Source organism: Perca fluviatilis, chromosome 6, assembly GCF_010015445.1.
Source record: "Perca fluviatilis chromosome 6, GENO_Pfluv_1.0, whole genome shotgun sequence".
NCBI lineage: Eukaryota > Metazoa > Chordata > Actinopteri > Perciformes > Percidae > Perca > Perca fluviatilis.
Genome location: NC_053117.1, coordinates 18847737 through 18861703, shown reverse-complemented (window position 1 = coordinate 18861703; position 13967 = coordinate 18847737). Strand labels below are relative to the sequence as shown.

At 40.6% G+C, this 13967-nt stretch overlaps 1 protein-coding gene across 1 annotated transcript; it reads left to right on the top strand.

The window, feature by feature from the left end:
- Positions 1–469: 469 nt before the first annotated feature.
- On the top strand, positions 470–13967 carry trpv4 (transient receptor potential cation channel, subfamily V, member 4). The gene is made up of 17 exons (XM_039804257.1): positions 470–865; positions 2057–2138; positions 2841–3289; positions 3804–3982; positions 5030–5182; positions 5972–6112; positions 7557–7855; positions 7988–8167; positions 8393–8551; positions 9195–9287; positions 9399–9472; positions 9840–10005; positions 10101–10167; positions 10681–10985; positions 11535–11662; positions 11755–11876; positions 12002–13967. Exons 2-17 carry the CDS (start codon positions 2130–2132, stop codon positions 12100–12102), a joined length of 2625 nt encoding a protein of 874 aa, XP_039660191.1. The 5' UTR covers positions 470–865; positions 2057–2129; the 3' UTR covers positions 12103–13967.

Below are 13967 nucleotides of genomic sequence, written 5' to 3'. Positions count from 1 at the left end.
AGCAAAGGGCACACTGGGATAGAAAAGGTCACAAATGAATTTTCACTCTTAACTCTTAACTTTTAAGCCAACATAGACAAGATGAGTGCTCAGAAAAATGGATATTTGAACATATGTAGTACCACGACAACTGGGATATGATGAAAAGCTCCAGACTATCTAGTAAATTGACCTTCTGGTGAAATTACTATGAATCGCTGCCATTTACATTTTTGGAAAGAAGGCAAAGTGACCAAAGTGACTCTTCTCTGTTATCAATGGAACAAGAGTTTCTAAAAATGACACACTCAGAAGAAACATCCTGCTCAGACCATAATGTCTTGTTGATGACATCTAAACTGTACAAAATTTCCAAGAATAAATAAGAGGCTTCAAAAATATTGCAGCCTGAGTTTTTTTTAGTCAGCACCTAGCGGTCATCACTGGTACTACATCGCAACATTCTGGCAGGTTTCAGAACGTTGTAGCCTGGAGCGTTGCAGGTAGTTGCATGTTTCAACTGAAACTGGTTTTTCCACTTCAGCATTGGCTCCAGCTTTGAGTTTTTTTGGTTGGCCACTTTGTCCCACCCAAAATCTGTGTGAAAGCTTCTGTTGTTCTGGTGGACACTAGAAGACTTTACTTACCGGCGGTCGCACGCACGTATCAGAGGAATGGGCTACTGTAAATTTTCTCAAAGCGTTTTGTGTCATCTGGCAGGAGCAGTTTTATAAAGTCTATGTTCAGGAGGTAGGCTACATTAGACCCGAGGAGGCAGCAGAGAAGCGTTCAACACAAGAGAGAAAAATTCAAACTATTGGGGAAAAAAAGCTGCAGAATAGTTAATTTTTGAAGAAAAACTAAATAAGATCAACATTAGAACAAGGTAAGTAACACCTCTGATTCGTATATTCTTCAATAAATGCATTCGAAGGCATCCTAAACATATTTAACTGACCTTCGTATTAGTTTAATTATTATTGAGACCTTGTTTGAGAGAACGTTGACTTTTAATGATTCCTCATGTGTTGCTATAATTTAACATTTTAACACTAGTTTTGTTTTGTGTAGTCTAATTATTTATGATGTATTACTTGTATTTATTATTTGTTTCTCGTTCTAGAAATGTCTATTTCTAGTCTAGTTTCATTTTTTTTATGCCCATACGTTTGTGGGATGTTTTTTTTTTTTTAAACCTATGGTATGACCTTTAAAACCTTAAATCTATTATTGTTTAGAACAAGCCATTTGGCTCCAGGAAGAGTATCCAGCCTCTCTTGCTCTGGATAATGTCACATCAGCAGTGACAGTGAGCAGGAAGTCCCACATCTCTGAGGCTACAATAGAGTCACTCACATTTAGAAACTTTCACAATTGGACTTCCACTTCCTGACCCAATAAGTGGATAATATGTGAGCTTTGGGTCTACTTTTTAAATTATTTCAAGATCCATTTTTATCACTCTGACAAGTTTAATACACAGTGGGTCCTCTCTGCCGACAGGCAGCTCAACCATAGTTATATATTAAGGGCAGCCTTTTTTGTTCCTCTGTTTTTTTTTACTATCAAATGCCCATTGAAGCATAAAGGCATGATAATCCCAGTGTGTGTGTCAGACAGGATTGTGAGTCATGCCTTCCCCAGTGGGACCCCAACTCCCCTGTTTGTGTTGCTCCTTTGCAGCACAGTCTGGCTAAAATAGGTTGTCAATGTCATGAACAAACTCAAGAAAGTGTACGATTTGAAAGGAAGCTGCAGGGGGAGCGTGAGGATGTCTTGTACAAATTTCCATGTGATAGAATACTGTCGCAGTGAAGTGTTTGTATGTGCAGAGAAGCACCAGTTGTTGAATGAATAGGTAGGTGGTGTGATTCTGCCTGTAAAAGGAAATATCCTTCTGACCAATGAGAGGCCGTTGTCACAGCCATGCTATTGGTGTTGGCATCAGTCCCTTCCTACTTTTTCTATATATTCCAACCCCAACTGACAGAGCTCTTTTTATATCACTCAGGACCCACAGATTTGTTTTTGTCTGTACTTCGGTGTCCATCGATGGTGACTCTTTCTGTTTCTACAGGATGCCCACATGCTTCAGCATCATTTCCAGTTTCCCCTGAAGAGGAATTTGGCACATCATTGTGATAAAAGGGATGAATGAGGTACAGAGGGGTTAAATGCCAAATGTGTACTTTAAAATCCACTTTAAACTTCAAGTTGGCACTTCCAAGGTTCCTTTGCTAATTATAGTCTTAATACAATTATTTAAATTGTTTTTATATTTTGTCTACTTTGCACTTGTTGTAGTGGATAGCATGCACACATTTTTGTTGCTATTTCCTGCAGTAGTTGAGGTGGGTCTGACTTATTTAAAAACAAAAAAATCTCATCTAAAATCATACCAACAATATAATAACAACATTTAATACAAAGGGTACGCAATTTGGTCTATTGGTGTTTCCTGTCAGCTGCATCTCACATCTCTTATTTGCACATCATTCTTCCTTCTTCCTCATTTGGCTTTAAATTATATCAGGTCCACATCATTAAAGACATCAACATTATTTTAATGCTGCTCAATAAGCAGAAAAACATATACATGAGGAAATAAAAGATACAAATAATATAATAAGTCCTACCATGGTCTTTGCAAATGTTTCATAATGTGAAACCACACTCATTTTTTAGACCCCAATGATTTTTAGGTGAGTAACACTGAATGTATACATAACTTTTGTTTATACATGTATACATGACAAGAAAACTACACAGGGCACCTTTAAGACTTCTTTTTCCAGTTATACAATACTTTCCTGACAGTCTAAAGGCCAAGCAACTCACCCAGAACATTTTGTGTATTCCAGGGTCGTTCTGCTCTCCTCAGAAGGTGCCACCTTGCCTTGTCCAAGGCCGACACCCTCGGCTCTGTTCCTGCCAGAGCTGCTCTCTCCGTGGACACAGACGATGACGGGGCCGCTCAGCCTGGGAGCGATGCAGCGTTCAGCCCGTCTGAGCTCTCACAGCTGTTTGAGAACGAGGATGGCTTGCCGTCAACTCAGGACACCAGTCAGGATTCAGGCCCGGAGCTGGTTCAGCCCGGCCAGCCCGCGGACGGCAGACACAACCTGCGGATGAAGTTCCAGGGTGCTTTCATGAAGGGCATTTCCACCCCAATGGACCTATTTGAATCCACCATATATGAGTCAAATGTGGTTCCAGGCCCCAAGAAAGCACCCATGGACTCGCTCTTTGACTATGGTACCTACAGGAACACCAGCAACCACAAGCGACGCAGGAAGAAGCTCCCAAGAGGGTGAGCAGGGGTCTCACTGTCTCTAAAATACAAATAAGTGTGTTTCCAGGATTTAATAATTGTGTGTGTTCCTTTAGACTTTATAGTTTATGGGTTTCTGACATAAAAGTAGTGAACCTAGACTGGATTTTTTTCCAGGGACAAAAGGACTGGTTTGGAAAAACGTGGTCATAAAAATGAAAACCTCCTACAACTGCCATTCTGTACACACACACACACACTCACACACACACACACACACCCACACTGAACTAAGCTTCATTCAGCCCATTCACTGACCTAACAGAGAGCATGTTGTTGGTCCCTCTGCAGCCGTTGAGGTAATGTTCACAGGCTGCTGTACCTGTCCCCTAGACACAGAGATCTATTTACTGGAGAACTTGAGGGTGTGGATGATTGCTTAAAAGATGGTTTGTGCATTAAACACCCATTCAATTTGTAATTTTATGTCAATGAAATATAACTCAACAACAGTAAATGTGTGACATGATGTCATGTTTTTGTGTCTCCTTAGTAAAACTGAGACGGAGTCCTGTGATGATGGTCAAAGCTCAGACCCACCAAAAGTAATGAAAATATTCAACCGCGCTCTCCTCTTCGAAGGCGTGTCACATGCAGACCCAGAGGCCCTCGAGGGCCTGTTGGAGTACCTGCAAAGTCACGATAAGAGGTTAACTGATGAGGAGTTCAAAGGTGAGACTAAAAGGTGTAGGTTGTCACTCACATCAGATATCTGTGTATTGCTATTTTGCCTGTCTAACCCAACCACTGAAACTACAACTACCACTACACTAGACTGCAAGGGAACAAAATGGCTTTGTGATGCAGACACAGCTTCGTTTTTCACTCTTTAACGTAGACTCTGCCTTAGCTCTAAAGCAGAAACTCGGTTTTATCTAGTGATCGTTTTACCTTTGGCCTTTTGTACAACCCCTGCTCTTATCTCTCTGCTGTTTTTGACTCAAAGGATGTGAGAGGGAAAAGGTGGAGTTGAGTCTTTGTCCTGCTAGAGGCAGGCCCAAGGAAAGCTTCCTGTGTGTCTAAGAAGTTTTTTCAGGCTGATAACAAGGAGCGGAGAGAAATCACAGCTAACTGTCATCTCCTTAAAAAACTTAAACAGGGCTTTACGGTGTTTTTTCAAAAACTGAGGGACTAAAAATGGTGAAGGGCTTTCTTGACCCCTGTCTTTTTACAGTTTGATCTCATGAACCCTACTTAATTATCTGCATGCGACAATTCCAAAAATTCTGTCTGTCTTCTTTCGTAATGTAGTCATTTAGAGGAACACACCAGGACGTCACATATGACAGTAGATTCCGAACCAGGGTAGGGTACTTCTGCAGTTACCAGAAAACATGTTACAATGTGTAAAAAAGAATTAATGTTAGCAAGAAAGTGGAGAAGTCTAAGCAGCTAGCTAAAAGTAATGTGTCAATTGTAAAATACTTAGCTAAAAGCATTGAATAAATTAGTTGAGATAGCTAAAATGTATATATAATAAACAGTTCAAATTAGCTAAGTTATAGTCATAAGTTAGCTAAAAGTAATGGATAAATGGTTGTAATGTCTAGCTTCTTGACCAAACCAACCTAAACATTAACAATTCAATTGGATGAAAAAAAAAAAGATCCACTTTTACATAGTTGATAGTGACATCCTGTGTAAAAGTAAAAGTTTAGATTTGATGAAGGTGTACTTATGCTAAAAACAATCTTTGTTTTAATTTAATTTTTCCACCAGAGCTGTCCACGGGTAAGACATGTCTGCCCAAAGCCCTGTTGAACCTTTACGGTAGGCAGAACGTCACCATCCCACTGCTGGTGGACATAGCCGAGAAGACCGGAAACCTCAGAGAGTTCATCAATACGCCCTTCAGGGACGTCTACTACAGAGGTATGGACAATGGACATAACCAAACAATGATACCATGCATTTACATAAAAATCATTTGTAATTTAAAGGAGTTGTTGAAGAAATAAGTCATTTGAATTTTGCAGTTTTATACAAGACTGAGTTGAAGCTGTTTGTTTAAGAGTTACTGTAGCTTGCCTGGCTGGTGGTTGACAACCCATTATAGGTAAAAGGACTGTATTTATATTATATATGTGCGACTATTTACAGCTCTGTAAATGTTCCAGGCCTCATTTGTTTAGCTTTCGTCCCTTACATTGTTATGCTGAAACAGTCGGCCTTCACCACAAAATCTGGTGTTGCTCTTTATCGTTTCACCATGACTGCCTGATTTGCCTCTGTACTTTTCACAAGAATGGTACTCAGTTTGAAAAGAAAAGCAGCCTTTTGTGCTCATGTAGGAAACACTTTTTTATGTGACAACATAAAAACTTTTAAGGGCTCGGTTTCTTTGGGTTTTGACCCCATAGAAACAACCTGCACATAAACGAAGCCCTAACCCCTTGTGGCTTTTAGTCTGCTCTTTTATGACCTCGACCCTCTAGCTAATAATTGGGCATCCGTTTCTCAAATGGCAAGAGTTGACACTCTTTTCTCTTGTGTAACTGTGCCTATATTTTATAACATCTCATTTAATAATTACCTCTGTGAAAATACATTCTTTCAGTTGATATTTATGTGATTGAACACAACACACAAATAACACACCTTAGAATACTAATAATAGTTCAAATGTTTCTGTTTTATTGTGGGGGTTTTTTGCGTTGCCAGGCCAGACAGCTCTCCACATTGCTATTGAGCGACGCTGTAAGCAGTATGTGGAGCTGCTGGTGGAGAAGGGAGCTGATGTTCACGCCCAGGCGAGGGGACGCTTCTTCCAGCCCAGAGACGAGGGGGGCTACTTCTACTTTGGTGAGGACCTTTTTCTTGTGTCATTGTTCTTCTATATTTCCATTTTCAGCAGGCCTTTAACTCTCTCCTTAGGTGATAAAGCACTGTAGACCGACGGTCACAGGAAGAGTTCTGGAAAACTGTTACTGTATTTTCTGCCTCATATGGTGGTAATGATGTGGTGTGTCTGTGGTTTCTATGACTTCACTGGTCACTCAGTCAGTTTCCACACTGGCTCTGAGTTTTTGCTTTACTCACAAGAAGTTATTCTGTTTTTTACTGCACAGAGTTGACGTCAAAGTTTTTCAATATGTTCTACAGCAGCTGCCAAGATAAAATAGTTGGTACATGGCAAAGAAACCTCCGTTGCCATGGAGAAATGAAGTGACATATAAGACCCCACCCTTTCTCTTAACGTGGCAGGTTTTGGAAGCAAACGCAGTCAGGATACTGCTGTGGTCCAGACGTGAGGTCCACCTCATAGCCAAATGTTTTCTAAAGTATCGTTCGAGAAACCATCATTAGTGGTGCTCCAAAAACACATGAAAAGACAAGCATTGTGTCATATGTTCGAGAGGTTGTCCAGTCAAAGGTGTCAGTGTTCTGCAGTGAAGAAAAGTAAACATCCTCGGCTGACCCTCCTCTGGGCAGGACTTCACTGACCTGTAAGAGAGGGAAAATAAATCAGAGCCTGTAAACTAAACTCAACACTGCCCTCTGTGGTGTCTGTTTAGGCACAACTTCCTACATCACATGTGGGATTTGTTATTTATAACAGTGTGTCCTTTTAGCCTCCTGAAGGTAATTATAGCAGATATAATTGATTTTAATGTAACTCTCCAAAAACACTGGAGGAAAGGTTGCTTGTTATAGACTCTGTTTTATTTCTTACCCAGCCCAATTTATAAGATTTTTTTGTTGTTGATAACATTCATGCAATATATTTCTCCCTCATCACAGAGGAGATGATTTCTATTTGCACTTAGCACGGTTGTCATTCTCCAAATCCCAGCGTGTCCGGGCACAGTGTGAGTAATTTGCCGCGGAGCTTTGTAGTGAGGTGAACAGGAACCTGGCAGGGCTGATGGCTAATGGGATTTAGACTCACGCTAACACTCTGCATGCGCCAGTGCAAATCCATGAAGAGGAGTGTTTCTATGTGAGGTGACAAAGTAATCTGTCACCCATGGCAACGGCTCATTTTCAGCAGCTGCTTTTGGCACTCTGGCCCCATTGCGCCCCTCCCTCAAACAACTGCTAATTGTGCTGTTTTCATATCGGGGATTTAAGTCAAATCTTTGATCCATGTTTAGTATGCTTTGCAAAAACATACAGACGTCAGCTACGGTTCTTAATTAACCCTCCTGTTGATTTGCTTATTTTTAATCTGAAATACAGTTCCTTTAATCTCCTGTGAATTCAATATGTAATAATGAGTGCTCTCTCTCTCTCTGTGTTTGCCTAGGTGAGTTGCCTCTCTCACTGGCTGCATGCACTAACCAGCCTGACATAGTGCACTACCTGACTGAGAATCCACACAAGAAGGCCGACCTGCGGCGCCAAGATTCACGTGGAAACACGGTGCTGCACGCCCTAGTGCACATTGCGGACAACACCAAGGACAACACACGTTTCCTCACAAAGATGTACGACCTGCTGCTAATCAAGAGTGCCAAGCTTTACCCAGACTGCAGCCTGGAGACGGTGTTTAACAACGATGGCATGTCACCCCTCATGATGGCCGCCAAGCTGGGCAAGATCGGGGTAGGGATAATGATATATTGTCGTGTCAAGCAGCATCAGTATAATAAAAGAAGTTTTTCAATATCACATTTCCACAGGCCATAATATTTTTCAGTTAAAGGTCAGTAGGTCAGCTTTTCCTTATTCTTCCAGGTTTTTCAGCACATTATCCGGCGTGAGATCAAAGATGAGGAAGTTCGTCATCTGTCACGTAAGTTTAAGGACTGGGCGTATGGGCCAGTGTACTCATCCCTCTATGACCTGTCTTCACTGGATACATGTGGAGAGGAACCGTCTGTGCTGGAAATCCTGGTCTACAACAGCCGCAATGAGGTGAATAACAATAATTTGCTCACATTTATGTTTTTATTCCAACTATTTTTAAAAATACAGCTGAAAATAAATATTGTTTCTCTCAGGATCAGAGTATTAAGAGCAACAAGACACCAGGCATAACATAAAACGTGTACAGTATAGGTGCATCAAAAACCAGATTGCGATAAAAGTTTCTGTGTGTGTACATTCTGTCATGTGTCATGTTTCTGGTCCCGTTGTCAGAACCGCCATGAGATGCTGGCAGTGGAGCCTATCAATGAGCTGTTGAGGGCCAAATGGCAGAAGTTTGCTGCTGTCACCTTTTACATCAGTGTGGTTTCCTACCTCATCACCATGATCATCTTCACCCTAGTGGCCTATTACCGCCCAACGCAGGGAACGGTGGGTGTGAAACTACTGGAAACGTGGACGTTTCCACAGCGTAGACAGATCTCATAGGGACAGATCAATGCTTTATGATGTGAAATTGTTGAATGTGCCCATGCTGCACTGTATTTTCAGGACACCATACAAACATATTTTGTAGCATAGCAGCTATTTAAAGTTTTGCTTATTTAGTATACATGTATATATATATATGTGTGTGTGTGTACAGTGTATGTTTTATGTGTAGGCCGCATGCGTTGTACATCAGATAGCTTAATACTGTTTGTACATGAAATGTTAATGTATCATGTACCAGAGCAGCACATTTGTATTCTGAATTTGTAACAATTTTGTACCAAGTGATCACTTACTGCACTACATTAAAGGAATATTTAAAAGTTTTGGGAAATACACTTATCTGCCTTCTTGCAAATAGGTAGATGAGAAGATTGATACCACTTTCGATGTTAGATTAATAACAATCTTCTCATCTAACTCTTGGTAAGACAGCAAATACATACAGTTTTCAAACTGTTGAAATAATCCTTTAACTCTCTGTGTAGTCGTATCAACTGATATGGTGTATTTTGTATATATATTTTTTTGCTAAAATGTTCAGATTGAGTTAATCGATAAGTCTCGCCTTCCTTCCCTCCAGCCTCCTTACCCTTACACCACATCCTTTGACTACCTGCGCATGGCGGGAGAAATCGTCACCTTAGCATCAGGAATCTTCTTCTTCCTCACCAATGTGAGTCAATACACCCTGATGCCTCTTTATAGTTTGATCATTGGTTGCTCACTGCTGTCTCCCGGTCTCTTGCCTGTAACGTGTTGTTGTCATTATGTATTAACTTTGCAGATTAAGGACCTCTTCTTGAAAAAGTGCCCTGGGGTTAAGTCTTTATTTATTGATGGATCCTTTCAACTGCTGTAGTAAGTCTCCATCCTCTGCCCTTGCTCCCACTCTTCCTCACCTCTGCTGTAGCTCTTGCTGACTTTTACTCGAGGCAAATTTTGCATCCTCTAAATTGAGTCATCTAATTAATTTCTCAACCTCTTCCCCGACATGTTTTATAGTTTACATCTTTAATTAAACCCATGGTCAAAACAAAGAGCAGAGAATGTCGAGCACCTCTCTGAACTGTTAATTTAAACCATTAGCAACAATGTCTACATTCTGTTAAAAATGCAATCACGTCTTCCTGCAATCACGTTTTCCTGCGTGAATATATTACTTCAGTATCACAGACTTTAGCATTCGAACGACTTCCTTGACACACTTCCTCTCTGTCCTCTCTAGCTTCATCTACTCTGTGCTGATTGTAGTCACAGCTGCTCTCTACCTGTCTGGCATTAAGGCCTATGTGGCTGTGATGGTGTTTGCACTTGTCCTGGGCTGGATGAACACTCTTTACTTCACCAGAGGCCTGAAGCTCACTGGCACCTACAGTATCATGATACAGAAGGTTAGAAAATGGAGAACATGGAGTAATGAAAATGAATGAAACCCTAAATATCACCATCCATGTGTCTTAACATTTATTTTATTTTTGCTTAACAGATTCTTTTCAAAGACCTTTTCAGATTTCTGCTGGTGTACGTGCTCTTCATGATTGGATATGCATCAGGTAGGCTTTGGTCACCTAACCTTACAGGTGTATGTCAGCATTACTAATAGGGATAGTTTGACATTTTGGGAAATAGGAGATAACAATAACACTGTCGTATCTGTCCATTAATGTATATACATAAAGCTACAGCCTGGAGACAGTTAGCTTAGCTTAGCACAAAGCAAACAGAGTGTTTTCCCAATTTCCAGTCTTTATAAGTTAACAGCACCTGGGTCCTAGCTTGGCTATGTCAAAAGGTAAAGAAATTGCCTACCAGTACCTCTAAAGTTCATTACTTAACCTGTAGTTAAGTAGTGAAAGTATCTGTTCTGATCTGTTCTGTACATAAAACGTAGTGTAAAAACGTTCAAGGCTGGCTGTTGCTTCATATTAAATGGACAGACATAAGAGCAGTATCGATGACCTTATCTAACTTTTGGCAAGAAAGCGAATAGGCAGATTTCCCAAAATGTTAAACTATTGCTTTAAGCGCTCACAGACACACAACCCTCCTCTGTTTCTACCCCACAGCCCTGGTGTCCCTGCTGGCAGTGTGTCCTCCACCGGGCACAGAGTGTGAAGGGGGCTGCCCCACCTACCCTAACTGCAGGGACCAAGACACCTTCAGTGTTTTCCTGCTGGACCTCTTTAAGCTGACCATTGGGATGGGAGACCTGGACATGATCCAGAGTGCACAGTATCCTGCAGTCTTCCTCATCCTGTTGGTTACCTACATCATCCTCACCTTTGTCCTGCTGTTGAACATGTTGATCGCTTTAATGGGGGAGACGGTGGGACAGGTGTCGAAAGAGAGCAAGAAGATCTGGAAGCTTCAGGTGAGCTGGAAGTAACTGTTTGTGGGGGTCAGTGTCAATGAAAAATGATCTCTTGCTTTAAAGTGTCAGTTTTCCCAAATTATGAAAACACATATTGTCTTATATGTGTATGTTAGCATCATCCTTGTGAGCAAGTTAGCAAGATAATGTTAGCGTTTAGCTCAAAGAGAGCCGAAGTACAACCTCACAGAGCCACTAGCGTGGCTGCAGGATAATGTAATTATTCAAAACTGTAAGCACCACAAACAAAATAAGTATTATATAGTTTCACCTCTTACGTGTTGGACTGGATGCAGAAATCACGAATCTCCAAACCTGTCAAAATAAACCAAAAATATCTGCATGCTTAGATACCACAGCATTTCCATTCACTTCTACAGTTTTTAGGTTGAGGCAGAAATCTCAAAGACGAATATCTCATAACCTGGGCAAATAAAACCCAAACTACAGTATCTGCATGGCTAATTACCACAAGATGTGAGTAAGAAAATAGGTTTTTGTTATTTGAGTGGCTTAGATACTCTAAACATAATTTACTCATACTCACAGTGGGCAACGACCATCTTGGACATTGAGCGCTCTTTCCCAGTCTGCCTTCGGAAGTCTTTTCGAGCCGGGGAGATGGTGACTGTGGGGAAGAGCTGGGATGGCACACCTGACCGACGCTGGTGCTTCAGGTATTGTGCATGACTTATAATCACAGTCACTCTTCAGCGCCAATGCCACTTCAAAGAAAACTGTCTAACCCAATGGCGTCTTATTATATCAGAGTGGATGAGGTGAACTGGTGCCACTGGAATCAGAACCTGGCGATAATCAACGAGGATCCAGGCAAGAATGAGACATGCCAAGCCAACGGGTTGCAGCAGAGCGTCAGAGCCTTGCGGAGAGGTGAGGTTCTCACTGTCCTCTCATGAATAAATGCATCGACAAATAACTATAGATTCATGTGGAGCACAGACTAAGTTATTCATACAGATCAAAGCAAATCCTTTTTTTTTTTATCATCCCTCCAGACCGCTGGTCCACAGTGGTTCCGCGGGTGGTGGAGTTGAATAAGAGTCCGCGGCCTCGTGATCTGGTGATAGAGATGGAGCCGCTGGCGCCCAGGCACTGACGCCTGCAGAAGACTAGTGCTGTCCTTCTTATAAAGAGACAGCAGAGAGCCATCAGCGCCAGTGAGATCACCCTGCAGGTGACGATTTGGCCAATAAGTGTACTAATTTGCACATAGTTTATGTGCCTTTTGTTCAGAGAAAGTATAGTAAATATTACAGTAAGGTTGCATTCTAAATTCCATACTGACATGCTAGGCTGAAACAGTATCCGAAATTTTAGTATGAAACCAATAGTACGTGAATTGCATACCATTTCCAGTAAAATATTGCAGTATGCAAACACTGGACACTACGCCGGCATAAGTATCCGATAATGTAATGCGGTAGTAACAACAATGTTCGAAACAGACAAACGGACAGCAACCAAGGCAGCTCTGTAAAGTCAAAAACTCTTTAATTTACTATAAAAATCTACATATAAAAATCTGTCATTTTGTCATCTGCAACTGTTGGTCTAGTTGCTTACCTTTTTCAGTAATTTAAGCATTATTTGGCGATGCCGCTATAGCTGAGGTTGGCCAGGGTTACCAGGGTTACCATGGTTACGCATCTCCAACCGGCAAGGAGGCTCACAGGAAGTGACGTTGAAGAGTCCGAAAAGATACACAAAGTATTTACACAAAAGTATGTTGAACGATAGTATACATATTATTTAGTATGTAGTGCATAGTATGCGATTTCGGACACAGCCTAAGTCAGTGTACTGTAATAGGACAGAGCACACAGACACTGATACTGATCTGAAAAACACAGAATAGAGTTAAAAACACCAAAGCTGAGATAAAAAGAAGAAAAAGTAGCGTTCATTATAAAAAAAATTTTTTTTACTTGTCACAGAAATAGAAAACATATTATAAAAATGTACTGTACTGCATTTTCAGACATCAGTGGCTGATCACTCAGGGATTCAAGAGAGTCTAAATATTTTAGCATTTCCAGTCTCATTATAATGTTACAGAAAACAGAATCATGGGGTTTTCTAATAGATAGCAGAAGCATAATTACTGTATTATTGCATTAGCAGTGTAAACAAAAGCTTTGCTAAAATGCCATTTACAGATATAATCACAATGGGAGATATTTTTTCATCATTGCAATAAATATTCATACTATAGTTCTACTTGTATTTGCTTGCTTTATACTTAAGAGGTCCCTATATGTATCATTAAGATGATATCCTATATGGTAATTTGAATGTGTATTGTTCAGGCTATGGCGGTTTAATGTATAGAAACAGGATATATGTATTGTATAAAGTGTATTTTCTCTCCATTTTCTATACCGTATTAAATAAGTAGACTTAAAGTCTCAGGCTTAGTCCGCCAGCTCAGGCAGCACAGCTTTCATTTTAACTGAAACAATGCACTATGCCAAGTTCTGATGTGTGCATTATTATATGAACACAAAGACATTGTTCTGAACATGATGGGCATGGTGAGCAGGTTATAGTTGTCAAGTAAATATGCAAATGTGAGACAATAGCTTTCCATGTTATGGTTTGTCTTTGAATTTCCAGTTATTGTTCCTTTGCAGCTGGGGTATTTGCATAATCAACTCTCAGTTCTTGCTATTATGTGCTTCCCCCTATTTACTACAGTGTTTTCATTGCAATTGGCGCCTTGCCCTATAGAGCATATTGTTTATGCACAACTACTGTATGTATACGTGTATTTCTGTTATTGTACTACATGACAAGGTTTTATTAAGAGCAGATAGACCATACCATCACTAATTCATTACTGTTGGGGGTCACAGGGTTCACTATGTTTACATTGCTTTTATAAAGAGACATGTCTATGCATTTCATGTTGTTTTTACGTTGCTGCACAGAACATTAAACACTGAATTAATGTTATGAACCATA

Coding starts and splice junctions, on each gene's coding strand:
- trpv4 (XM_039804257.1), top strand. Junction 3,983..5,029: donor AACTGATGAGGAGTTCAAAG/GTGAGACTAAAA, acceptor TTTTTCCACCAG/AGCTGTCCACGGGTAAGACA. Junction 9,288..9,398: donor TCTTCTTCTTCCTCACCAAT/GTGAGTCAATAC, acceptor TTAACTTTGCAG/ATTAAGGACCTCTTCTTGAA.